At 37.0% G+C, this 25442-nt stretch overlaps 6 protein-coding genes across 6 annotated transcripts; 1 reads left to right on the top strand and 5 right to left on the bottom strand.

The window, feature by feature from the left end:
• Positions 1-1663: 1663 nt before the first annotated feature.
• On the bottom strand, positions 1664-6671 carry LOC135132646 (alpha-latrotoxin-Lp1a-like). Its single transcript, XM_064060793.1, has 3 exons — positions 6427-6671; positions 2993-3398; positions 1664-2942 (listed from the first exon to the last, which is right to left on the bottom strand). Exons 1-3 carry the CDS (start codon positions 6543-6545, stop codon positions 1737-1739), a joined length of 1731 nt encoding a protein of 576 aa, XP_063916863.1. The 5' UTR covers positions 6546-6671; the 3' UTR covers positions 1664-1736.
• Positions 6672-9643: 2972 nt separating this feature from the next.
• Positions 9644-16724, bottom strand: LOC135133366 (uncharacterized). The gene is made up of 3 exons (XM_064061757.1): positions 16464-16724; positions 10940-11345; positions 9644-10889 (listed from the first exon to the last, which is right to left on the bottom strand). The coding sequence occupies exons 1-3, from the start codon at positions 16580-16582 to the stop codon at positions 9684-9686; spliced, it is 1731 nt and encodes a 576-aa protein (XP_063917827.1). The 5' UTR covers positions 16583-16724; the 3' UTR covers positions 9644-9683.
• A 1804-nt stretch (positions 16725-18528) lies between these two features.
• On the bottom strand, positions 18529-19292 carry LOC135133369 (heat shock protein 27-like). Its single transcript, XM_064061760.1, has one exon. It carries the CDS (start codon positions 19040-19042, stop codon positions 18605-18607), a length of 438 nt encoding a protein of 145 aa, XP_063917830.1. The 5' UTR covers positions 19043-19292; the 3' UTR covers positions 18529-18604.
• Positions 19293-19371: 79 nt separating this feature from the next.
• LOC135133368 (protein lethal(2)essential for life-like) lies at positions 19372-20141 on the bottom strand. The gene has a single exon (XM_064061759.1). It carries the CDS (start codon positions 20036-20038, stop codon positions 19493-19495), a length of 546 nt encoding a protein of 181 aa, XP_063917829.1. The 5' UTR covers positions 20039-20141; the 3' UTR covers positions 19372-19492.
• Positions 20142-23236: 3095 nt separating this feature from the next.
• Positions 23237-23896, top strand: LOC135133367 (protein lethal(2)essential for life-like). Its single transcript, XM_064061758.1, has one exon. It carries the CDS (start codon positions 23299-23301, stop codon positions 23845-23847), a length of 549 nt encoding a protein of 182 aa, XP_063917828.1. The 5' UTR covers positions 23237-23298; the 3' UTR covers positions 23848-23896.
• Positions 23897-24512: 616 nt separating this feature from the next.
• On the bottom strand, positions 24513-25306 carry LOC135132322 (protein lethal(2)essential for life-like). The gene has a single exon (XM_064060383.1). It carries the CDS (start codon positions 25208-25210, stop codon positions 24665-24667), a length of 546 nt encoding a protein of 181 aa, XP_063916453.1. The 5' UTR covers positions 25211-25306; the 3' UTR covers positions 24513-24664.
• Positions 25307-25442: the final 136 nt, after the last annotated feature.

Below are 25442 nucleotides of genomic sequence, written 5' to 3'. Positions count from 1 at the left end.
GCAAAACTGGCTATTAAATCACGTAAGTCCAAACTGTCTAAAATATTATATATTTTCTGTGGATATTATCGCTAAGTCAGAAAGTCTTGTTTGTGACATAGTTGATCGAAGATAATTTTTATTAAGTTTCAATTTTGAAAATGATCTTTCACCAGAGGCAACTGAAACCGGAAGAGTAAGTAAAATTCTGATTGCAATAAAAATATTAGGAAAAGTCGAAACAAGTTTATTTTCTAAAATATATTCTAAAATAAAATGCGTTTTTTTTTTATTTCCCGAGCGTAAGCAAAGGGAGTATTGTAATCGAGTCCGTCGGCCGACTCACTATTTTTTCAATTTCTTGACCTATCATGACCCCTAGAGGACAAAAAAATAGGTCTCCCGTTTACGTCTGTCTGTCTGTCGGTCTGTCTGCAGTCCCGGATTTTTATTAGACAATAATCTCCTAAAGTACTGGATCGATTGTTGTCAAATTTTGTATTTATATTAGGTATATCATGTAGATGGTCAAACGCTAACCAAAATTTGTCTAATCATGTACTACTAATGTGATGACGTCACTTTAAAATTGTACATCTTAGTAAACGGGTTTTAAATTGTATCAAATAACATAGTCTTACACGTGTACTTTATGACTCCGAATTGAGATTTTACCCCAAACCTCCAGATTTTTGGAAAAAAATCAAAGTTAGAAAACAATATTTTGACATTTAATTTGGCATCTGCAAAACCGAATGCTTTGAAATCTTGCAGGTGGTTTACAGTTATGATAAACATGATCAGTTTTTATTCAAAATATATTTATTTGTCCCCTCCAAAAAATTAATGAATGCGTAAATATATTTCATTGATTTAATCAGGAACTACAAAACCGAATGCTTTAAAATCTTGGAGATGTTTTAAAGTTATCATAAGCATGGTAAATATTTGATCAAAATATATTTGCTCATCCCCCCCCTAAAAAATTGATCACGCCATTCCAAAATTAAAAAAAAAATGCTATCTTAAATGTGCATTATGCAAAGTATGATGAGTCTATAATTGTGACTTACCACTGCATAAATATTTTTTAGATTTGCTTATACGGGGTGTGTGAAAAAAATTAATGACTGAGTCAATTTATTTTATTGATTAAATCAAGAATTGCAAAACTGAATACTTTAAAATCTTGACGTTTTGACGTAACTTTTTAATGAAAATGTATCTGTTTATCAACCCCAAAAAATTGATTAGGGCATCTCAAAATTTTGCCGAATAAATTCTTTCGCAAATGTGCAAAATATGAACAGACTTTTAATCATTGCATTAATATTTTTTAGATTTGCTTAAACATGTGGATCAAAAAAATAAATGAATGACCGACACTTGAAAGTTATTAAATATATTATTATTATTATGTCGTGGATATGGATTTTAAAATCAACTGACGTTCAGTAATGAGAAATTAAAAACATAATATAACATGCCGTCGTCACGTTTCCGACACCGAGGGAAGTTCTGTCGAAACTCTCTAGACCAATGTTTTCGATTTGCTTATACAGGGTGATGCAAAAATAATAATATAATACGTTATTACTAGTATTGCTGCACCAACCTAAGTTGAAATACGTGTTCATGCAAATTCATGGTTGAAATTTAAATTAATTTTTGAAAAATAATAAAATCTGATCAATCATTTTTTTATTAACAACTGTACAAATAAAATTAACTTAACAATACTAGCCTATAAACAAAAATCACCAGTAATATTGCGCCCGCGTGTAAGGCAGGTACGTGGGCGCTTCGATGTGGTAAAACAGCGGATTTTCCATCATAATAATGGAAATTAGCTGTGGAGGAAGTCCAAACATTTTCAGCAGAGCGTACAACTCGGCCGCCCTATTTAGCTTATATCTTCTACATAACGCCGGACGCACCGCATTTCTACTCAACTCCAACAAACTCGGAATCCCGATGTTCTCCTTGATGTCTTGCAAACAGACTTCCATCTCCTCCGTACATAACTCGGGTTTTTCGTACTTGATGATGTTTTTGTACGTATTGTGGAAGTTTTTGAAGAGGAGTGGCGGCAAGGTACAGTACCTCGCCAAGGTATGAATACTATAAAAGTCCATGACACTAATGTTCGTTAAAGATTTTGCCTCCATCAAGTTCATGGGGTCGTTCGCGACATTCCAAATCGCCTTAATGAAGAACGGAACTTGTTTCAGTTTACGCCTCCTCGAAGTGACGTTAGTTTTGATGAGGTCGTGGAGTAAATCGCAGTCGCCGAACTGCAGGTAGATGAATTCGAGGTCGGAAAAGTCCACGGTTTCGCCTTTTTGAACAAGCACGTCTACCACACTCGTTATTTCTTCGAGACTGGAAGGTCTGGAATAATCGTGCGTTTTTATGACGAAGCTGAGAAGAGAGCGTTCCAAGTAGTGGGATTTAATCAAGTACTCGACGAACTTCTTGGTGATTCTTTGACTGCTGCACGGACTCAGCAGGTGAACGACGCTGAAGAAGTAGTCGGTGACCAAGCGACCGCACGTCACCGCTCTCAGATCGTCGCAGCTTTTTAATAGAATTATTAGTTCGAGTAGGAATTCAACAAGTTCGTCTTCTTCTTTCGACAGCGTGGACCAATCCTTTAAGATCTGGGGCACCTGGGTACTGTCGTAACTGGCGGCGAACAGCAGATACTTGGGCTTGGTCTTGTCCCACAATAAAGATTTGATGCTTTCAGCAGCATGAACTCTGTATGCTATCTGCAGAGGCGTGATCTTGTGGGCGTAGTCGTTCTCCAAATTCGCGTCGGCCCCGTATTCCAGGAGCATAATCACGGTCTCTTCCACCTTGTAGTAGACGGCTTCATGCAGAGGAGTAAACCCATTGATGTTCCGAGCGTTGATCTCAACGCCTTGGCGCAGGAGGAAGTCGCACACATCGGGATTCTTTACCTATTATTGACAAAAATAGTCATGGAATTTTCAAACTTTCGCAGTCTTACCTGTTTGTGCAGAGGAGTATTGTAGCTCCCATCCCTCCGATTTATGTCGGCCCCCTTTTTCACGAGTTGTCGTGCGGCTGCCACGGTTTTGGCCACGTGTAAAGGGGTTTCTCCCAAATAGTTCTTGACGTTGATTTTGACCGTGGGGTTTCTGAGGAGCGTGGTTAAAATTACTTCGCTGATTAAAGACGTCTCGTTTTTGACCGCTTCATGAAGAGGCGTGTCCCCGTGGTAATCCGGTAGATTGGCGTCCACATTTGGGTGCAGAACTAACTTAGACATTAAATTGAGAGATATCTCTTTGTTTCGGAGACGGAGGGCGGAGAGGAGTGGAGATTCGATGTTTTGATTCCGCACGTTGACGTCCACCGATGGGTCCTCGAGCTGCGCTTGCAGAAGATAGACCCTGCAAAATTGAGATAGTTTGGTTTTTGGTGCTGCAGCGAAGGGACTGTTTTTGATGTTATTGGGTTATATATAAAAAGAAACGGATCGTGGTATTAAGCCCTGCCCCTCGATCTGACAACGAATGAAAAAAGATGGGTCCTAATCTTTGGCTTAATTTTTTTCTGAGTATACATAGTAAGTATTCTTTGAACAACACGATATTCAAAAACATGTTTTTAATTTCTTGTAAAGAAATAAGTATTTTGCAGTTAAGCTCCACGCTCTTGGTTCACGGTGAATAAAAAAAATCATCACAATTGAGATAGGGCGGGTGGGCGGGGCTTATGTTTTGACTTTTTTCTTAATATACATAGTCGTCTTTTCAGAACAACAAACTTAAAACATGTTTAAAATGGTAAATTTGTATAAGAAAATATTGATTTTGCAATTAGGCTCCGCTCTATAATTGCGAAATCCATATTTCCTTGCAAAAATGTAACCATTTTAACCATGTTTTAAGTTTCTTGTTGTCAAAAGGTAGCTATGTTATATTAAAATAAAAAGGCAAAATATTAGCCCTCGGCAAAGGAAAACATATACGAGCACTTTTTGTATTAAAACTGTCTTTCGAGTGAACAATGTAGGGAGAAGCTACTGGACGTAGGGCTTTTTTAAAACACCTCCTTTCTGGGATAAGTAGTAGATACACTTAGCTACTTATACGTGTTAAACAAAAGCTGTATTTTATGTATTTTTTATTATTGTTATAAGTATGTTTATGAGTTTTATTAATTAACAAAGCAAAATATACCGGGCATTTTTTTTAAAACTGAACATATCCCTATGTCAGTGACTATATATTTTAACTTAACTCTATACTCACTGCCTATGTTCAGTTTTAAAACGACGCAGTCAATTGCAACTGTAATGCAACCAACATTACAACAACTCCATCGTTTAAAAAAGTAGAATCAAATAGAATGCTTTGAAATGTTTTCTAAAATGTCAAAACTGCTTGCACACAATGTATTCGACAGAAGAAAAAATTCAAATACTGCAATGGTACCAAGCTGGTAGTAGCATGCGAATTGTAAGGGATTTATTTTCCATACAGTAACTCCCTACTAGGCCAATTCCGTCTCTCGCAACAATTTGGAACATAATTAAAAATTTTAATGCAAGAGGATGTGTCGTCAATAGCCATCATCAAAGAAATAGTAGATGTCACATTTTAACCGAAGAGATGAAATTAAACGTATTATGCTACGCTGAAGAGGAACCAATATCCACCATAACGCAAATGAGTAACTACTTCGGTATTTCCAGATTCTCAATTCGAAAAGTTTTGAAGGAATGCCGATTTAAACCATATAAATTTAGGAATCATCAATACCTCACTGAAGAGGATAAAATAAGGAGGACGGATTTTTGTGAATTGATGTTTAACTCACTGAACACTAATGAACAACTTTTAGAAAACATTATGTTTACAGATGAGGCATCATTTAGTAGGAATGGCGAAGTTAATTCACAAAATTATCGGTTAGATTTTCTACAATTTTATTATTCAATGCTATTTATGCCAAAATGTTCTTATTACAGATACTGGGCCCGCACAAATCCTCATGTGCAAAATTTAATTCGCCATCAAGTACAAGAAAGACTAAATGTGTGGGCTGGCTTAATAAACAATAGGCTCATTGGACCATTTTTTATTGATGGCAATTTAAATGCAAATAAATTTCTTAGATTTTTAAGGAACCATATTATTCCTGAAATTGAACCACTAAATATTGAGAATATTTGGTTCCAGATGGATGGTGCACCAGCACATTCGTGTAGAATAGTTACGAATTATTTAAATGATGTATTTGGTGAACGTTGGATAGGGAGATTTGGTCCTGTAGCTTGGCCTGCACGATCACCAGATCTTTCGCCAAATGATTTTTTTCTCTGGGGACACCTACATAATACAATTTATGATCACGTAGAAATTCAAACAATTCAGGAGTTACAGGAACGAATAGTCAGAGCTTGCCAAGAGTTGAATCCAAATTTCGTACGAAATGCAGTGCAAGGATTCCATCACAGACTTGGTTATTGCTTGGAACAGGGAGGCGGTCATTTCGAATATTTGTTATAAAATTTAGTTTTTGTTTTATAAAATTTTTGTCGTATTTATGGTTTTGTTTATTGTTGACCATGTGCATAACACGCTGTAGTTTCGGTGAAAAAGCTCTGCTTTACTCAAACGATTTCTCGTGGTTATGCAACCAACAATGTTCCTGAATTCACAGCGTCGTTTTAAAACTGAACATAGCCCTATGTTCAGTTTTAAAAAAAATGCCCGGTATATTAACAATATTTAAGTACAATGAATTTTTAGTAATCATGTGTATTGAATTCTGGATCCTGAGTAGAGTAAAAATATTATAGTTCCCCAGTTCTAATTCGGTTTTATGATAGTACCGCATTGCGTAAAATTAACTTCTTTAACATTAGATTACTCAATCGTTAGTTTTTGTTAAAAACTCTACTAAGCAATATGTCATTAATTTTCCTCTGATAATCCTGTTAAAATTGTTCGACGTATTTTCCATTAATTTGTGGTCTATTTTGATTTTAATAAACACATTATGACTTAAAAAACTTGAAAAGAAAACATACAAGGGTGCTTTTTTTACGATATTTCTCAGCCATATTTTTTTAATTGATTGAATTGGTCTTGATATTTCCGTATACAAATTATCGTTTTAAACATGTTTTAAGTTTCCTGTTGTGAAAAGATGACTACACATATTAAGAAAAGGCAAAATGTAAACCTTTGTAGTAATAATACCTAATCTGTTTTTGAGACGAATAGCAACGTCAGCGGATAATGTAAACGACGCATACCTTCGCTGCGTATTTATCTTACAATGACATAATGGAATTTGGAAAATCAAATAAAGTTAGCAACGGTTTTAAGAATTTTGAAAAGCGTTGATAATTTTTTTGATTTAGTCCACAATCTATTATTATTATTATTATTATCGATTGTTTATTACCTTTCGTCTAAAATCGATCGGTGCAAGGGGCTATCCTCGCCATTCAGAGCCTTCGTGAAATTTTTCAAATACGTAACTTCCTCGTCAAAGTAGTTGGGATAAACCATGTACGATGTCATGCTGTCTTCTTGTCTTCTTCGTAAAACAGAAACAGTTTTCTGGAAACAATAACTCTTTAATAGATAAGTCGTACACAAAGCTCAAGTTTCGTAAAAGAAAATAAAAAAATTGTTTGCAAGTTTCATGTGGCGTGACAGTAAATAAAAAAAAAATAACAGATGACCTGATGTAGTATTGAATATTTATTCAAAAATGGAATTTTAAAATCTTAAGAAAACTACTCACCAGAATATCGGCCATCACGTTGTGTGACATGACACAACGTGATGGCCGAGAACTGAAGGCACACACTGAATTTGTCTGCTAATTTCACAACCCTTTTATACGAATTCGGAAATTGCCTATTTTATGAGGGGGCATTGTTTTGTAAATGTTTTTAGGTACTCAAAGTACGGATTGCCGATTAAAGTGTCGTTGTAGACCATTTGAAAATATTTATTTGTAAGATTCAGTGCTAAATTGTCTTCGAAAATATATCCGTTAGTCATTAAAATGCCATTGTACGAGATTAGGAAGATGTTTTCAAACTAATTGTTCTCTCCTCTTCGTTTTTTTTTTCAGTAAGTTTTAGTTCGATTATTGAACAAAAAAGTAATACATTAAATAGCAGCTCTGCTTTAGCATTGGTTGACACGCTTCTTCTGGAGAGTACCGGAAAGAATTCAATCTCCGATATAATAAAATTTAATTAAAAAAAAAAAAAAAGATAAATAGGAATAATCAACCGAAACCGAAACAACCAACACCCATATACACCCATACACGTTAAAAATGACGCATGGCGTTAGACCTTAGTTGGAAGAGAAAAACAATAACATGAGGATAGAATATTTAACCCAACCTGTGTTTTGTGGGTTGCCTATAAGACCTATCATTGATTTATTTATAATAACCCTCAGTAATTTAAAAACCTGTTTGTCACAGTCATAACTTTATTTATATCATATAGTGTCTTTCATTCATGTTACAAAAGTCGAGTCAGTTTCATACAGTTTTGCACAAAATTTTAAATACATTCATGGCCGCGCCTAGAGTTTTGACCGCCCGTGTGCAAACATTATTTTTACGCCCCTCTTTTTAAGAAAATAGGCAAAACTATAATTTTTGTATGTATAATATTTATTTGTAAACAACACAGGTACAAGTACAGACGTGTTTATTAAGATGTCTTATATACAGACATACGAAAAATATTGATTTAAAATAAACCATAAAAATTGCATTTTGCGAACTTTGCTTTCTGCAAAAACTGGCTATTAAATCACGTAAATCCAAACTATCTAAAATATTGTTTCTATGGATTTTATCGCTAAGTCAGAAAGTCTTGTTTGTGACATAGCAGATCGAAGATAATTTTTAGCAAGTTTAAATTTTGAAAACGATCTTTCACCAGAGGCAACTGAAACCGGAAGAGTAAGTAAAATTCTGATTGCAATAAAAATATTGGGAAAAGTCGAAACAAGTTTATTTTCTAAAATATATTCTAAGATAAAATGCGGCTGTTTTTACTTCCCGAGCGTAAACAAAGGAAGTTTTGTAATCGAGTCCGTCGGCCGACTCTCTACTTTTGCATTTTCTCGACCTATCATGACCCCTAGAGGACGAAGAAATAGGTCTCCCGTTTCTGTCTGTCCGTCTGTCTGTCCGTATGTATGCTGTCCCGGATTTTTATTAGACTATAATTTCCTAATGTACTGGACCGATTGTTGTCAAACTTTGTATTTATATTAGGTATATCATAGATGGTAAAACGCTAACCAAAATTTGTCTAATCATGTACTACTAATGTGATGACGTCACTTCAAAATTGTACATCTTAGTAAACGGGTTTTAAATTGTATCAAATAACATAGTCTTACACATGTAGTTTATGACTCCGAATTGAGATTTTATCCGAAACGTCCAGATTTTTGGAAAAAAAATCAAAATTAGGAAACAACATTTTGACATTTAATTTGGAATCTGCAAAACCGAATGCTTTGAAATCTTGCAGATGGTTTACAGTTATGATAAGCATGGTAATTTTTTATTCAAAATGTACTCGTATTAGTCCCCTCCAAAAAATAGATGACTTCACCTCAAAAGTTTGCCGAATAAATACTATCTAAAACGTAGAAAATATGTGAGTCTGTACTTCTAATTTATCATTCCATTAATATTTTGTGGATTTGCGTATGCAGGGTGACTCAAAAAAATTAATGAATGCGTAAATTTATTTAATTGATTTACTCGGGAACTACAAAACCAAATTTGAAATCTTGGAGATGTTTTAAAGTTATCATGAGCACGGTAAATTTTTGATCAAGATATATTTGCTCATGCCCCCCCCCCCCCCCTAAAAAATTGATCACGCCACACCAAAATTTTTCCGAAAAATGCTGTCTTAAATGTGCATTGTGCAAAGTTTGATGAGTCTATAATTGTGATTCATCACTGCATAAATATTTTTTAGACTTGCTTATACGGGGTGTGTGAAAAAAATTAATGACTGACTCAATTTATTTTATTGATTAAATCAAGAATATTGTAAAACTGAATACTTTAAAATCTTGACGTTTTGAGGTTATTGTAAGCATGGTAACTTTTTAATGAAAATGTATCTGTTTGTCAACCCCAAAAAATTGATTACGGCATCTCAAAATTTTGCCGAATAAATTCTTTCGCAAATGTGCAAAATGTGAACACTTTTAATCATTGCATTCATATTTTTTAGATTTGCTTAAACAGGTGAATCAAAAAAGTAAATGAATGACCGACACTTGAAAGTTATAATAAAGTAATATATTATTATTATTATGTCGTGGTATGGATTTTAAAATCATCAACTGACGTTCAGTAATGAGAAATTAAAAACATAATAGGCATGCCGTCGTCACGTTTTCGACAGCGAAGGAAGTACTGTCTAAACTCTCTAGACCAATTTTTTCGATTTCCTTATACAGGGTGATGCAAAAATAATAATATAAAACGTTATTACTAGTATTGCTGCACCAACCTAAGTTGAAATACGTGTTCTTGCAAATTGATAGTGGAAATTTAAATTAATTTTCGAAAAATAACAAAATCTGGTCAACCGTTTTTTTATTAACAACTGTACAAATAAAATTAACTTAACAATATTAGCCTATAAACAAAAATCACCAGTAATATCGAGCCCTCGTGTAAGGCAGGTACGTAGGCGCTTCGATGTGGTAAAACAGCGGATTTTCCATCATAATAATGGAAATTAGCCTTGGAGGAAGTCCGAACATTTTCAGCAGAGCGTATAACTCGGCCGCCCTATTTAGCTTATATCTTCTACATAACGCCGGACGCACCGCATTTCTACTCAACTCCAACAAACTCGGAATCCCGATGTTCTCCTTGATGTCTTGCAAACAGACTTCCATCTCCTCCGTACATAACTCGGGTTTTTCGTACTTGATGATGTTTTTGTACGTATTGTGGAAGTTTTTGAAGAGGAGTGGCGGCAAGGTACAGTACCTCGCCAAGGTGTGAATACTATGAAAGTCCATGACACTAATGTCCGTCAAAGATTTTGCCTCCATTAAGTTCTTGGGGTCGTTCGCGACATTCCAAATCGCCTTAATGAAGAACGGAACTTGTTTCAGTTTGCGCCTCCTCGAAGTGACGTTAGTTTTGATGAGGTCGTGGAGTAAGTCGCAGTCCCCGAACTGCAGGTATATGAATTCGAGGTCGGAAAAGTCCACGGTTTCGCCTTTTTGAACAAGCACGTCCACCACACTTGTTATTTCTTCGAGACTGGAAGGTCTGGAATAATCGTGCGTTTTTATGACGAAGCTGAGAAGAGAGCGTTCCAAGTAGTAGGATTTAATCAAGTACTCGACGAACTTCTTGGTGATTCTTTGACAGCTGCACGGACTCAGCAGGTGAACGACGCTGAAGAAGTGGTCGGTAACTAAGCGACCGCACGTCACCGCTCTCAGATCGTCGCAGCTTTTTAAAAGGATTATCAATTCGAGTAGGAATTCAACAAGTTCGTCTTCTTCTTTCGACAGCGTGGACCAATCCTTTAGGATCTGGGGCACCTGGGTACTGTCGTAACTGGCGGCGAACAGCAGATACTTGGGCTTGGTCTTCTCCCACAATAAAGATTTGATGCTTTCAGCAGCATGAACTCTGCATGCTATCTGCAGAGGCGTGATCTTGTGTGTGTAGTCGTTCTCCAAATTCGCGTCGGCTCCGTACTCCAGGAGCATAATCACGGTTTCTTCCACCTTGTAGTAGACGGCTTCATGCAGAGGAGTAAACCCTTTGATGTTCCGCGCGTTGACTTCAACGCCTTGGCGCAGGAGGAAGTCGCATACCTCCGGATTCTTGACCTATTATTGACAAAATTACTCAAGGAATCTTCAAACTTTCGCAGTCTTACCTGTTTGTGTAGCGGAGTATTGTAGCTCCCATCCCTCCGATTTATGTCGGCTCCCTTTTCAACGAGTTGTCGTGCGGCTGCCACGGTTTTGGCCACGTGTAAAGGGGTTTCTCCCAAATAGTTCTTCACGTTGATTTTGACCGTGGGGTTTCTGAGGAGCGTGGTTAAAATTACTTCGCTGATTAAGGACGTCTCGTTTTTGACCGCTTCATGAAGAGGCGTGTCCCCGTGGTAATCCGGTAGATTGACGTCCACATTTGGGTGCACAACTAACTTAGACATTAAATTGAGAGATATCTCTTTGTTTTGGAGACGGAGGGCGGAGAGGAGTGGAGATTCGATGTTTTGATTCCGCACGTTGACGTCCACCGACGGGTCCTCGAGCTGCGCTTGCAGGAGATAGACCCTGTAAAATTGAGATAGTTTGGTTTTTGGTGGCATAGCGAAGGGACTGTTTTTGAGGGTATTGGGTTATATATAAAAAGAAACGGATCGTGGTATTAAGCCCGAATGAAAAATTCATCACAATTGAGAATTGAGATTTGGGCGGGTATGGGTGTTAAGTTTGATGGATGATGAATAAGAGCAGCGGACAGTCGTTTTATAGTTTTATTAAATAAATAACAAGTGTGTTCTAGAGCGAGTATGATATTATGACCGTTAGGTCCAGAGATTGAATATAAGGACTATGTTAACCGCTTGAAGAGTGCTTGAAGAGTCAATGATGAATAGTGAATGAAATTCCCTGTGTTTCAAGGTGGTGGTGGCCCTGGCTCCCACCCTTACGGGTGGAGAGGGGTGAAACAGGTCCCCGCCAGAGGCACTAACATACCCCCCGCCTTGAAACAATTACATTGTTTTAATACCAAATAATAGAATGTTAGAGTGATAACATGATATCATAATGATCAATTCAAATGAGAATACATGAGTAAGATTTACTACAATTAACATTGTATAGAATGGATTAACAGTGATTATGCAATATGGGCAGTAAACTAAGAATAGCGATTTACAACAAGTTGCCCACATACAATAAGAATGAATATAATTTATAGGTACTTGGAATACACCTGAAAGAGAGATTTACAACTCTTTATCAGGTACAATACGAGTGGACAGACATTATTTACAGTAGTGTGTATGTAATGAGTTAACAGATAACCAGAGCCCGAATTAGTAAATGGAAATACCGTTTCCGAATTGGCGCACTTTATGATGCAATTTCGACACTGCACAAACACTACGCGAACCAGATCGTCTTTGCCGCGATGCACTTGCACTATTCGTTGTAATCGCCACCGCAACGGGAGCCGGTTGTCTTCTTTGATCGGTAGTACCAGCGCTCCAGTGCCGGGAACGTTTCTTGAGAGGGTTTGCCACCTGGATCTCCCCTGCAGCGTCGTATGATATTCCGCGGACCAGCGCTTCCAGAAATGTTGGCGACAGGATTCACTCAATTGCCAACGGGAAAGGATGTTGACAGGAATAGTAGTGTATTCCTTTTCTACTGGAGTTGTCAATGGATGGCCAACAAGACAATGGCCCGGAGTCAGTGCGGCTGAATTAGTAACGTCGCTGGAAAGCGGCGTCACAGGGTGCGAATTCAGGACAGCTTCAATCCTGACCAAAAGCGCATACATCATCTCGTACGTTAGATGGTTGTCTCCGATAATGCGCTGGATGTGAGTTTTTATGAATTTAATCCACGCTACCCACAAACCACCAAAATTGGGCGCACGCGGGGGAATTAAAGTCCATTTGATATTTTCTGGTTTTAGCTTATTCTGAAATTCTTTCCCTACTAGCAATTCGTTTAGCTTGCGCCTAGTACCTACGAAATTTGTGACGTCGTGAGAGTGAAGCCAAACGCACCGGTACATTTTCGATATGTCGCATGTGAGGACATGAATTAACGTAGTTAAAAGTTCGGGTTGAAAACCGGGGCCGGTTAATAAGTTGTCATTTAGGCTTAAATTGTTTGAGCTAAGATTTGAACGGTCAACAACCTCGCAGAGTTTATTGGAAGAAACATGGAGATTTGAAACACAATTGTGTGGCAGGTAAATAGTATTATTTAACGAATTTTCGTTAAGTACCTTCAGGTGTACAAGGTCTAGGTACTTCCTTAGAAAGACAATAAAACCCTCGGTAAGTTTATGATTACGACCCTCTGCGAACAATAACGGTTGGAGAACCCCTTCTTGGGAATTTCTTAATTGAGGTGGATTTTTGAAATAAGGGACGGTGGAACGACCCAACTTTTCCGAAAAGAGGAGTTTAATTACGAAACGACCATCGGGTGAATGGCCGGTGGTATTTTGAAAAGGGGTTGCAAATACAGAGGTTTTAAGACCTTTGCTTAATAACCTGCTTCCGGTTTTGACAGTCTCAACTTCAAACAAATGAGAAATAATTTTATTCAAACTAATATTGCGATGACGGGAATTTCTTAAATGCCCAAAACTGCCGTTAAAAATCAACCCCAGCGCGGTATTCTGATGCGCCGGTGGATTTTTACTAAAATGATTTTGTATTTTAAGTTCGGCATTTTCTGAATGTTTTTTTTTATCAAGAATTGCTACGATTGACGTGTTGATGCTATGAATATGTAATTCCAAAGCCTTGCCCAAATTTTCGGTGATGAATTGAGATTGACTCCCGATGTCCAAGAAAACGCGACATTCTTTTACTTTACCTGATTGGCCCATTACGCGAATCAAACCGGTGGATAAAAGTACACTAGACGGAATAGCTAAATTACATTTCGAGGTGTCTTCAGGATTATCGGAATCCTCATCTGGTTTATTTTTGATTTCATTTTTGAGAAGGTTATTGTTTGTTTCTGCGTGCAAAAGCGTGTGGTGCTTCTTATGACATTGTTTACAACGCCTTGATATGTAACAATTTTTCGCGACATGATTACTTCTTAAACAATTGAAGCAACGATTCATTTTCTTTATTTGTTCCACTCTATCGTTGGGCGTTAAACTTAAAAAAGTTGTACAATTGAAGATGTTGTGCATTTGGGAACATATAAAACACGGGATTGATTGATTATTGCTTACTTGTACCTTCTTTGTGTTTGATTTTAATGATTTACCCAAATATTTGGTTTTGGATTCACATTGTTTACCGATATCCAATAATGAGCTACAATCTTTCAAATTATCTGTAGGACTTTTTATTGGAACTAACGCGGTGTCTGATTTTGGATTGGATGTGCTATCTATCTTAGTTTGGGACATGCCCACAGAGTTGCAAGAATTATTATCCGGATGATTTTTCGGTTTGCTTGATATTGAATTTGATAATAATTTGTGAGAATTCGGTATTAACTTATGCGTTTCTGAAATAATGACTTTTTTGTTATCGATAGTTTTATACTTAATGAATAGTGCAGGGGTAAACCGCACTTTAACCGGAGCATTGGTAGTCTTATGAAGTTTAATGGGTTCTCCATTTAGCATGTTGTCCACTTTTATGGGTTTTAGATTTTCACAACGTTTTTCGAGATGAGCATGGTTGGTATTTACGTTAAAAGCATTCGGGAAAGGAAGATGATACAACAAATCGGCTTTTTTGATTAGAGCAGTATATAATTCCGATATTTCATGGATATAGGTTTGCACGGGTCCGAGATTATAAACTGCGGGTTTGTTAGATTCTTCGCTACTCGTGTCATCTAAAAATACCACGATTTCCGATTTATGTTCAACTATAAGATTTTGTACGTTAGATTGTACCCGTTTCAAATCTTCCAACCTGCATCTTAACTCGCCTATTTTTTGGTGGTTTGTAACTTCCGAGATGAACTCCGCATGTGAATGTACATCGTTAACAAGAACGATAAATTTCCAGAGAGATTCGTTATTCGACATCGTCAGTACGAGAATAATGAACTACGCAAAATGGACAAAACTAAAGCCTACCTGAGTTTCTTGATGAATGACCCTCGATGATTTGCACTGCACTCGCGGCCGTTACCGATTTTTGAATACTTGATGATTTAGGTGGAATATTGAATTCCAAGCGATGATGATTTATCGAACTACACTTATCACTTATCACTGTTACTGATTTTCTGTCGCTGATCCGGCTCGAAGGACCATGTTAAGTTTGATGGATGATGAATAAGAGCAGCGGACAGTCGTTTTATAGTTTTATTAAATAAATAACAAGTGTGTTCTAGAGCGAGTATGATATTATGACCGTTAGGTCCAGAGATTGAATATAAGGACTATGTTAACCGCTTGAAGAGTGCTTGAAGAGTCAATGATGAATAGTGAATGAAATTCCCTGTGTTTCAAGGTGGTGGTGGCCCTGGCTCCCACCCTTACGGGTGGAGAGGGGTGAAACAGGTCCCCGCCAGAGGCACTAACAATGGGTATGGCGTAATTTTTTTCTTAATATGTATACTTAGTATTCTTTGAACAACACGATAGGTACTCAAAAACATATTTTTAATTTCTTGTAAAGAAATAAATATTTTGCAGTTAAGTTCCGCCCTCTTGGTTCAAGGTGAATAAAAAAAATCATCACAATTGAGATAGGGCGGGTGGGCGGGGCTTATGTTTTGCCTTTTTTCTTAATATACATAGTCGTCTCTTCAGAACAACAAACTTAAAATGGTAAATTTGTATAAGGAAATATTGATTTTGCAATTAGACTCCGCTCTATAATAGCAAAATCCATATTTCCTTGCAAAAATGTAACCATTTTTTAACCATGTTTTAAGTTTCTTGTTGTGGAAAGGTAGCTATGTTATATAAAAAAAAAGACAAAATATTAGCCCTCGGCAAATGAACACATATACGAGCACTTTTTGTATTAAAACCATTTTTCGAGTAAAGAATTTAGGGAGAAGTTACTTTTTTAAAACACGTCCTTTCTGGGATAAGTAGTATTACTTAGCTAGTTATACGTGTTATAAAAACTGTATTTTATATAATTTTTATTATTATTATAAATATGCTTATTAGTTTTATTAATTAACAAAGCATTAACAATATTAAGTACAATGAATTTTTAATCATGTGTATTGAATTCTGGATCCTGACTAGAGTAAAAATATTATAGTTCCCCAGTTCTAATTCGGTTTTTTGATAGTACCGCATTGCGTAAAAGTTAACTTCTTTAACAATAGATTACTTAATCGTTAGTTTTTTGCTAAAAACTCTGCTAAGCAATATGTCATTAATTTTCCTCTGATATTCCTGTTAAAATTATTCGACGTATTTTTCAATAATTTGTGGCATATTTTGATTTTAATAAAGACATTATGAATCAAAAAACTTGAAAAGAAAACACACAATGGAGCTTTTTTACGATATTTCTCATCCTTATTTTTTTATAATTGAACTGGTCTTGATATTTCCATACACAACTTTATCGTTTTAAACATGTTTTAAGTTTCTTGTTGTGAAAAAATGACTACACATATTAAGAAAAAAAGGCAAAATGTAAGCCTTTATTTAGTCCACAATCAATTATTATTATTATTATTATTATTATCGTTTCGTACCTTTCGTCTAAAATCGATCGGTGCAAAGGGCTATCCTCGCCATTCAGAGCCTTCGTGAAATTTTTCAAATACGTAAATTCCTCGTCAAAATAATTGGGATAAACCAGGTACGATGTCATTCTGTCTTCTTGTCTTTTTCGTAAAACAGGAACAGTTTTCTGGAAACAATAACTCTTTAGTAGATAAGTCGTACACAAAGCTCAAGTTCCGTAAACGAAAATAAAAAAAATTGTTTGCAAGTTTCATGTGGCCTGACAGTAAATTAAAAAAAAATAACAGATGACCTGATGTAGCATTGAATATTTATTCATAAATGAAATTTTAAAATCCTAAGAAATCTACTCACCAGAATATCGATTTCAATACACAACGTGAAGGCCGAGAACTGAAGGCACACACTGAATTTGGCTACTAATTTCACAACCCTTTTATACAAATTCTGAAATTGCCTGTTTTATGAGGGGGCATTGTTTTGAAAACGTTTGTAGGTACTCAAAGTACGGATCGCCGATTAAAGTGTCGTTAGAGACCATTTGAAAATATTTATTTTCAAGATGCAGTGCTAAATTTTCTTCGGAACTATATCCGTTAGTCATTAAAATGCTATTGACGAGATTAGGAAGATGTTTTCAAACGAATTGTTCTCTCCTCTTCGTTTTTTTCCAGTAATGTTGAGTTCGATTCTTGAACAAAAAAGTATTACATTAAATAGCAGCTCTTCTTTACCTTTGGTTGACACGCGTCTTTTGGAAAGTACCAGAAAGAATTCGATCTCAGAAACAATAAAATTTAATTAAAAAAAAAAATAAATAAATAGGAATTATCAACCGAAACCGAAACAACCAACACCTATGTACACCCATACACGTTAAAAAGGAAGCATGGCATTAGACCTTAATTGGAAGAGAAAAACAATAACATGAGGGTAGTATATTTAATCCAACCGGTGTTTTGTGGGTTGCCTAGAAGACCTATCATTGATTTATTTATAAGAACCCTCACGATCTTTATATAGTAGGGTTCGTCATGAAAATCTTGTGGTATGTCTATTGGTATTCGATGCAGAAGAATAAAAATTCCCTGAACTTTTTTCGTTAGGTCATGTTTTATTAAATTAAAGTTTAAAAAATATGGCAGAAATATAAACATTGTCGCCGATACTTTCATTTTTCAGTAGCAATGATCAAGTTAACGGTATCCATTTCTTAGTAAGCGTAAATCTTTACGCTATTTAAAACAGTTATTCGCCTTTTTGCAAGTGTTTATTTCATATGTAAGGAATAAACACTAAAATTTTACTTAAACATTCGCCCACTCTTCTTAGAAATGGAAATTTCGACCTTTGTGAACAGCCTATCTTCCAACTTCTTTTTTCACTTTTCTAAGATTACTAAAAGGGTTGGTAAAAGACAACAACCTTGCTCTAGTGCTTTGATGGGTTTAGCTCTTCTGAAACATTTTTCCGGCCTTAAATTGAATGATTTTACTTTTACTAAGTACTTCCAAACGCTTATTAATAAGAACGTTACTATACACCTTCTCCAGGTCCATGAAGAGTTACAAAAAAAAATAAAAATTCTTAAAATTTGGTGCAAAGTAACAACGTGGATGATCTAAGTAAAATTATACTTATTTTGTTGTACGTCAGGTAGTTTTCACATACTACCTTGGTAAATTTAGAACGAAAGATGCGTAAAAATATCATCCCCCGACAAGCTACAATTCACTCCATTTCCATTATTTCGCTATGAAAATCTGTATCATCACCATCATTTTCAAATTCAGATTCTGAATCAGATTCACGTAGCGAAATAATGAAAGGAGTTATAGATTCTTACGAAAGATTTCCCATATTTTTCCCAATCTGCCAAAATAAGTTTTTCACAATGTTTACAAAAATTTTGCCACATGCTTGGAGTACATTTAGAAAGCGCCTCAAGCCATAAATTCTCCACCCTATTTTTTAATGAAGGTTGAGAATTTATATGCTTGTTGTAATACAAAAGTCGAGTCAGTTTTACACAGTATTGCACAAAATTTCAAATACATCATCAGAAATCCACAATCCTAAAAAACAACTCTTTATTTTGAAACTACAGACACACAATATTTAATAACAATGTTGCATATATTTTACTCCACTACTTCTTCTCCTCCCCCTTGGCGCCGTCCCCCCAATACGGCTTCCCCGTCTTCGCAATCGGTATCTCCTTTCCCACCTCCTCCTCGACGACCCTCGGCGCCGAAACCGTCAAAACCCCATCCGAAGACAACCTCGACTCCACTTTGGTCATGTCGTGTCCCTTCGGCAACACAAACCTCCTCACGAAGTGTCTAGACACGTACCCATCGCCGTCTTGCTTCTCTTCGTGTTTGCCCTCCACAGTTATCACGTTATCTTCAGTCACTCTAATTTTCAAATTCTCAGGTTTGAAGTTCTGCACGTCCAAGTCCGCCTGGAACTTCTCTTTGCCAAAGCGGACCGAAGACTCGACGTCGTGGTGAGCCAGGACGGTCCTCCACGGTTTCAATAAACGCAAGAAGTAGCGAAAATCGTGGGAAAGCGCGGGGTAGAACATGTTCGTTGCTTTTTCGCTCAGCGGTGATGTTTTGGACTGAGGAGTAGCGGAATCGGAGCCGTATTTATAGCGGCGCGGAAAATTCGGGAAATTTCTAGAAGGTTCTATAAGGTTCTAGAGGGTGATGAAGGAATTTTCTGGTTTAATGATAATAGTGGAAGTTGTTTTAGGGTTGGTTGGGGGTTTGGTGTGTTGTTTCAGTCGCGTTACTTGTCAAAATATAGAATGATTCGATTTTTTTTAGTGTTGTGCAATATTACAAACTTACCGTATGTTTGTGTTTTGTTGGTTGCATATCTTATACTTAGATACCTTGAAATCAAAACAAGTTCTGCTAGTGTACTGAAAATTTTATTAAATTAAATACAAATACACATACATTACAAAACTCAGTCTTTAATTACTACAAATATCAAAAAAAATAATTATTACAAAATAGCTGCGAAAAAATTACTTCTTTTCTTCTTCTTCCTTCTTCTCCACCGCCTTGGTCGGCTGCCCCGTCTGGATAACCGGAACGCTCCTTTCCTCCTCCACAGCAGCCTTCACCCTGGGCGCCGTTATCGTAAGCACCCCGTCCGACGACAACTTCGACTCGATTTTATCCGCGTCGTGGTCCTCGGGCAAAACGTACTTCCTCACGAAATGCCGCGAAATAAACCCGTGCTCGTCTTCCTTCTCCTCGTGTTTTCCCTCCACCGTGATGACGTTTTTGGCCACCTTCACGCTGATTTCCTCCGGCTTGAACTGCTGCACGTCCAGATTCACCTGGAATTTGTCCTTGTCGCGGCAGACGGTCGATCCGGAATCCTTTTGGGAAGCGGCAGAACGCCAAGGTCTCAGATATCCCGCAGGACAACGCATAAGGTGGCGGAGTTCGCGAGGAATCAGCGGCGCGAAGAAATCCTCCTGGTCCAGACCCAAGCCGAAATGTTGATCCAGCATTCTGGTCGGGCGGGAGTGTTCGAAGGGGTCGTTCAACAGAATTATGGACATTTTCGCTGGTTTAGCGCTGATTTGTACGTCGTGGTTTTTTTAAAGTTGGCACCTTGTGCTGTATCGACGAATTGAATCGCAGGACTGATGTCGGGCTTGATCGGCGGCTGGTTTTATAAGGAGACGCGTTTCGAGAATATTCGGAAATTAGCGCGACGGATAAATCTAGAATATTGGAGAGGGTCAGGAATGTTTGGGTTGCGTGGTGATGAATCAGTTCATAGAATGTTCTCTCTAGAACATTCGGGAAGTCGCTCTTACGTGATGTTTTCTTTTTTAATTTTACAAATAGTTTTTCGTTTAAAATAAAGCTCTTAACCAGTGATTAAAGAAAAAATAAACAAACACGAAATTACTTTTATAATTTCAATACTAACCCGGGGATATGTGAATAAAATTGCTGGAAGTTTGTAAAATTATAACAAAATTTTTTCAGTTTTTCTGTTTCTCCTATTTATTTTTTTGTGTTTAAGGATTTGCTTAACTTATGTAAATAATTCAACAGGAAATACATTACAATTTGTTGTTAAAACCTCTGCATATTTTAATTTGTCCTGAATTTTTATAAAATTACATTACAAAATGAATTAAAAAAGGTTTAGGAATCTAAAATTTGTTCCATGTAGATTTTACAACTGTAAAATGTGTTTTAAATTAAAGAAATTGGGATTTGGTATTACATTTTTACCAGAATAGAATGACTAATCGAGCTACTTTTTTAAATTTAGATTTATTTTTGAATACACAAGAGCAATTACACGTTCTACTACAAAGAAATATCTAATACGTATAATACTGTAATTATTTTATACAGTATGTTCCCGGATTGAGTTCACAAGAGGAAAAAAACTGTATTTTCAATTTTACAAAATAATGACACAGGAATAAAATTTTTTGCTTAATTCAAAATAAATAAATTTATAATTAGAACTTTAATATTATCAGGCTGTGTTCTTAAAATCGAAAAAACCCAAAAGTAGCGTAGGACTTTTTAATTTTTAATTTTACAAAAAAATGTCAGTGGAATATAAATTGTTCCTTAATTCAAACCAATGTCAACTATTCGATTAACCCACCACTCCTTTCAGCACGTAGTTCAATTCTAACCCGTAATTGTTTCCTCTTGCGAAAATTTTAATAATATTCACAGTTTGATAATGTATCATAATAATAGGTGCATAAGATAAGACCAACTTTGGCGAATGATGTACACTGTAATGAAATACAGGGTGGGTGGGCGGGGCTAGTATTTGCTAAGATAAGACTGAACAATATTAAAAGTAGTTATTAGAATGAAAAAGGGGTGGCAGTCGGGCAACTGCTTGCTTATAAGACACTGTGGAAAAAAATAAACTGAGCTTCACCCACCCACCCCCCCTATTCCGCTTTGATTGCTCATTTTATTGGCTCTGAGACGGAGTTTGGAATGATAGTGCTTGCTTATAAAAGATTCTCTATTTTTTTCTTCTGAAATAAGAAATAAATCTTATAACAAATAGTAAATATAACAAAAAAATCACGGTTAGCGCTTTTTTTTTCTTTTTTTAACATTCTAGGTCCTATTAATTCCCATTCCCAATCTACAGAATTATTAATATAATATATTTAACCTCGCCCGCCCAACTCTCCTTCTTTTCAGTAATTGATTATCTGGTTGAATGAGAGGTGGATCTTATACTAAATAGAAATAAAATCGTTAGAATGAGAATAGCGCGGGTGGGTGGAGCTAGTACCTGCTACAACAAGAGTGATTTTGGCAGATGACATATCGTCTGAGAAAATAATGGGCGGGTGGGCGGGGCTAATACTTGCTAAGATAAGAGTGATTTTGGCAGATGACATACCATCTGGAAAAACAATGGGCGGATGGGCGGGGCTAGTATTTGCTAAGATAAGACTGAACAATATTATGAGTAGTCACTAGAATGAATAAAGGGCGGGAGTTGGGCAACTGCTTCCTTATAAGACGCTTTGAAAAAAAAGTAAACTGAGCTCCACCCACCCACTCCTATTCCGCTTTGATCCTTCATTTTATTGGCTATGAAACCGAGTTTGGAATATTAGTGCTTGCTTATAAAAGATTCTGTAGGAAAAATTAATATAAGCCCTGCCCACCCACCCAGTTTTTATTTTTATCTTCTGAAATAAGAAATAAATCTGATAGCAAATAATAAATGTAATAAAAATTAAGATTAACGCTTTTTTTTTCTTTTTTCAGCAACCTAAGTTCTATTAATTCCCATTCCAACTCTACAGAATTAATAATATAACATATTTAACCCCGCCCACCCACCCCTCCTTCTTTCCAGTAATTCATTATCTGGTTGAATGAAAGTTGGATATTATTTTGAATCGAAATAAAATCGTTACCTGCCACGATAAGAGTGATTTTGGCAGATGGAATACCTTCTGAGAAAATAATGGGTTGGTGGACGGGGCTAGTTCTTGCTAAGATAAGACTTTTTGGCAAATGGTATATAAACCTCGTAAGAAACTAGTGAGCGGATGGGCAGGGCTAGTATTTGCTTAGATAAAATTGAACATTATTAGGAGTAGTCACTAGAATTAAAAGGTCTGGGTTACTTGGCCACCTTCTTTCTCCATTTCACTGTCTTATTTTATTTACTGTAAAATGGGAATTGAATAGTTTGGACAAGCGGTAGAATACAAGATTTAAAAAAAATCAGGTTAGGTCAAACCAGCCTCGGTCATGCTACATCAAGTTTTTAAAAAAATTTAAATTCAAGGTTGTCAAACAAGATTTAAGTTTTATCTATATAACCCACTACCGACTGTAAGATAAATATTATATTTATTCTTAATATTTTTGTGTTAAAATTTAAGAAATAAGTTGAAAATGTACATGGAACAAAAAAAAATCTTAAAATCCATGAAAATGTTATATGGAACAAATTAGCATTGAGCTGATTTATTTTCGTTTTGATTAATACATAATTTAAAAGAAAACCAATTTGTTTAATAATAAGGAAATAATTTACTTATACTGAAATAGTGCATTTTACAACGATTTTAATTTATAACTTTTTAAAATGAAAATAATTATGTCATTACATTTTACACCGACTAAAGGCAAAACCTTCCAGCCGAATCTCGAGCGTTCTGCCCTTCTAGAACCTTCCACCACGTCCACATAAAACCTCGAGCGCCGTGACGCTCCCGTCAGACTTGAACAGACTCGAGCGCAGGCAACAAGCCAAAGGATCTAAAGCGAGCTCTCAGTTCGAAAAATCTCAACAAAAATGGCTTTGTGGCTGTGGAACAACCCTTTCCAATTCTCCCGGCCGTCTCGCCTCCTCGACCAACACTTCGGCGCCGTTCTCGAACCGGAAGATTTACTGTCGCCTCTGACCCCTCGAGAGTTCGGCGGTTTGCTACGTTTTCCTTCTGAATATCTGCGTCCGTGGAGGTCTGCACTTTCCCAACAGGACGTCGGCTCCACCGTGCGCTTCGACAAGGACAAATTCGAGGCGAATTTGGACGTGCAGCAGTTCAAGCCGGAGGAGATCACGGTGAAGGTGAGCGACGACACGGTCACTATCGGGGGAAAACATGAGGAGAAGCAGGACGAGCATGGGTACATTTCGAGGCATTTCGTGAGGAGGTATGTGGTGCCGAAGGGGCATGATATCAGTAAAGTGGAGTCCACGTTGTCTTCGGATGGAGTGCTTACCATCAGGGCACCCAAGATTGATAGTGGGAAAGAGGAGGAACGGAGTATTCGTGTGGTGCAGTCGGGGCAGCCGTCCAAGGCCGTGGAGCAGAAGACCGAAAAGAAAGGAGAGAAATAATTTAACTTAAAATGTATTAATTACTGATGACTGATTGTGATATTGTTAATGTGTTTTGTGTTTTCTGTTCAAAGTAAATAAAACCACCCCAAAATAAAAGACGTTTTTATTATTTGCATTAAGACATTGTTATTAACTTTCTGTTCAGCGAATTAAATTTACTAAAATCCTACAAAACTCAAAATTCAGTTCTCTTCCTTTTCCTCTTTCTTGACATTCTTCGACGGTTTTCCTCTCTTTGGTCGTTCTTTTCCACATCGATCCTTGGGGCAATGTTCGACAAAACCCAAAATTCGGGAAATTTCTAGAAGCTTCTATAAGGTTCTAGAGGGTGATGAAAGAATTTTCTGGTTTAAATATGGCCTAAGTTGTTTTGGGGGTGGTTGGAGGTTTAGTGTGTTGTTTCAGTGGCGTTCCTTTTTAAAATACGAAATGATTCAATCTTTTCCAGTGTTGGGAAAAACAATCCCCTTCCGTACTGTTGTGTTTTATTGGTTGCATATCTTATGAAGGAATTTTTTTTTCATAAAATAAAAAGAACCGAAAAAACTGGAAAGATACTCACTGTTTGAGTTTCGAAACTCCGTAATTCAAAAAATAATCCGCTTTTGGAATTTTTCTTTGATACTTTTTAAGTACCTTGTCTTAAATAAAATCAAAAGAAATTCTGGTGTAGTGAAAAAATTTATTAAATTAAATACAAATAGAAAAGGCTAACGTAACTAAACTACACACACATTTACATTACAAAACTCAGTCTTTAATTACCACAAATACTAAAAAAAAAAAAAAATAATACAAAATAACTGCGAAAAAATTACTTCTTTTCTTCTTCTTCCTTCTTCTCCACCGCCTTGGTCGGCTGCCCCGTCTGGATAACCGGAACGCTCCTTTCCTCCTCCACAGCAGCCTTAACCCTGGGCGCCGTTATCGTGAGCACCCCGTCCGACGACAACTTCGACTCGATTTTATCCGCGTCGTGGTCCTCGGGCAAAACGTACTTCCTCACGAAATGCCGCGAAATAAACCCGTGCTCGTCTTCCTTCTCCTCGTGTTTTCCCTCCACCGTGACGACGTTTTTGGCCACCTTCACGCTGATTTCCTCCGGCTTGAACTGCTGCACGTCCAGATTCACCTGGAATTTGTCCTTGTCGCGGCAGACGGTCGATCCGGAATCCTTTTGGGAAGCGGCAGAACGCCAAGGTCTCAGATATCCCGCAGGACAACGCATGAGGTGGCGGAGTTCGCGAGGAATCAGCGGCGCGAAGAAATCCTCCGGGTCCAGACCCAAGCCGAAATGTTGATTCAGCATTCTGGTCGGGCGGGAGTGTTCGAAGGGGTCGTTCAACAGAATTATGGACATTTTCGCTGGTTTAGCGCTGATTTGTACGTCGTGGTTTTTTTAAAGTTGGCACCTTGTGCTGTATCGACGAATTGAATCGCAGGACTGATGTCGGGCTTGATCGGCGGCTGGTTTTATAAGGAGACGCGTTTCGAGAATATTCGGAAATTAGCGCGACGGATAAATCTAGAATATTGGAGAGGGTCAGGAATGTTTGGGTTGCGTGGTGATGAATCAGTTCATAGAATGTTCT

This window comes from Zophobas morio, unplaced genomic scaffold (assembly GCF_036711695.1).
Source record: "Zophobas morio isolate AGI-343-1 ecotype UQ-CSIRO unplaced genomic scaffold, CSIRO_AGI_Zmor_V1 ptg000021l, whole genome shotgun sequence".
Taxonomy (NCBI): domain Eukaryota; kingdom Metazoa; phylum Arthropoda; class Insecta; order Coleoptera; family Tenebrionidae; genus Zophobas; species Zophobas morio.
This window is presented reverse-complemented; position numbering and strand designations above follow the sequence as displayed.

Bases quoted from the DNA above. Each gene is read 5' to 3' on its own strand.
- LOC135132646 (XM_064060793.1), bottom strand. From the start codon at position 6,545: ATGACATCGTACATGGTTTATCCCAACTACTTTGACGAGGAAGTTACG. The intron at 3,399-6,426 runs GTAATAAACAAT...TCAATTTTGCAG, and splicing joins CGATCGATTTTAGACGAAAG to GGTCTATCTTCTGCAAGCGC. The intron at 2,943-2,992 runs GTAAGACTGCGA...TGTCAATAATAG, and splicing joins ATACTCCTCTGCACAAACAG to GTAAAGAATCCCGATGTGTG.
- LOC135133366 (XM_064061757.1), bottom strand. From the start codon at position 16,582: ATGACATCGTACCTGGTTTATCCCAATTATTTTGACGAGGAATTTACG. The intron at 11,346-16,463 runs GTACGAAACGAT...TCAATTTTACAG, and splicing joins CGATCGATTTTAGACGAAAG to GGTCTATCTCCTGCAAGCGC. The intron at 10,890-10,939 runs GTAAGACTGCGA...TGTCAATAATAG, and splicing joins ATACTCCGCTACACAAACAG to GTCAAGAATCCGGAGGTATG.
- LOC135133369 (XM_064061760.1), bottom strand. From the start codon at position 19,042: ATGTTCTACCCCGCGCTTTCCCACGATTTTCGCTACTTCTTGCGTTTA.
- LOC135133368 (XM_064061759.1), bottom strand. From the start codon at position 20,038: ATGTCCATAATTCTGTTGAACGACCCCTTCGAACACTCCCGCCCGACC.
- LOC135133367 (XM_064061758.1), top strand. From the start codon at position 23,299: ATGGCTTTGTGGCTGTGGAACAACCCTTTCCAATTCTCCCGGCCGTCT.
- LOC135132322 (XM_064060383.1), bottom strand. From the start codon at position 25,210: ATGTCCATAATTCTGTTGAACGACCCCTTCGAACACTCCCGCCCGACC.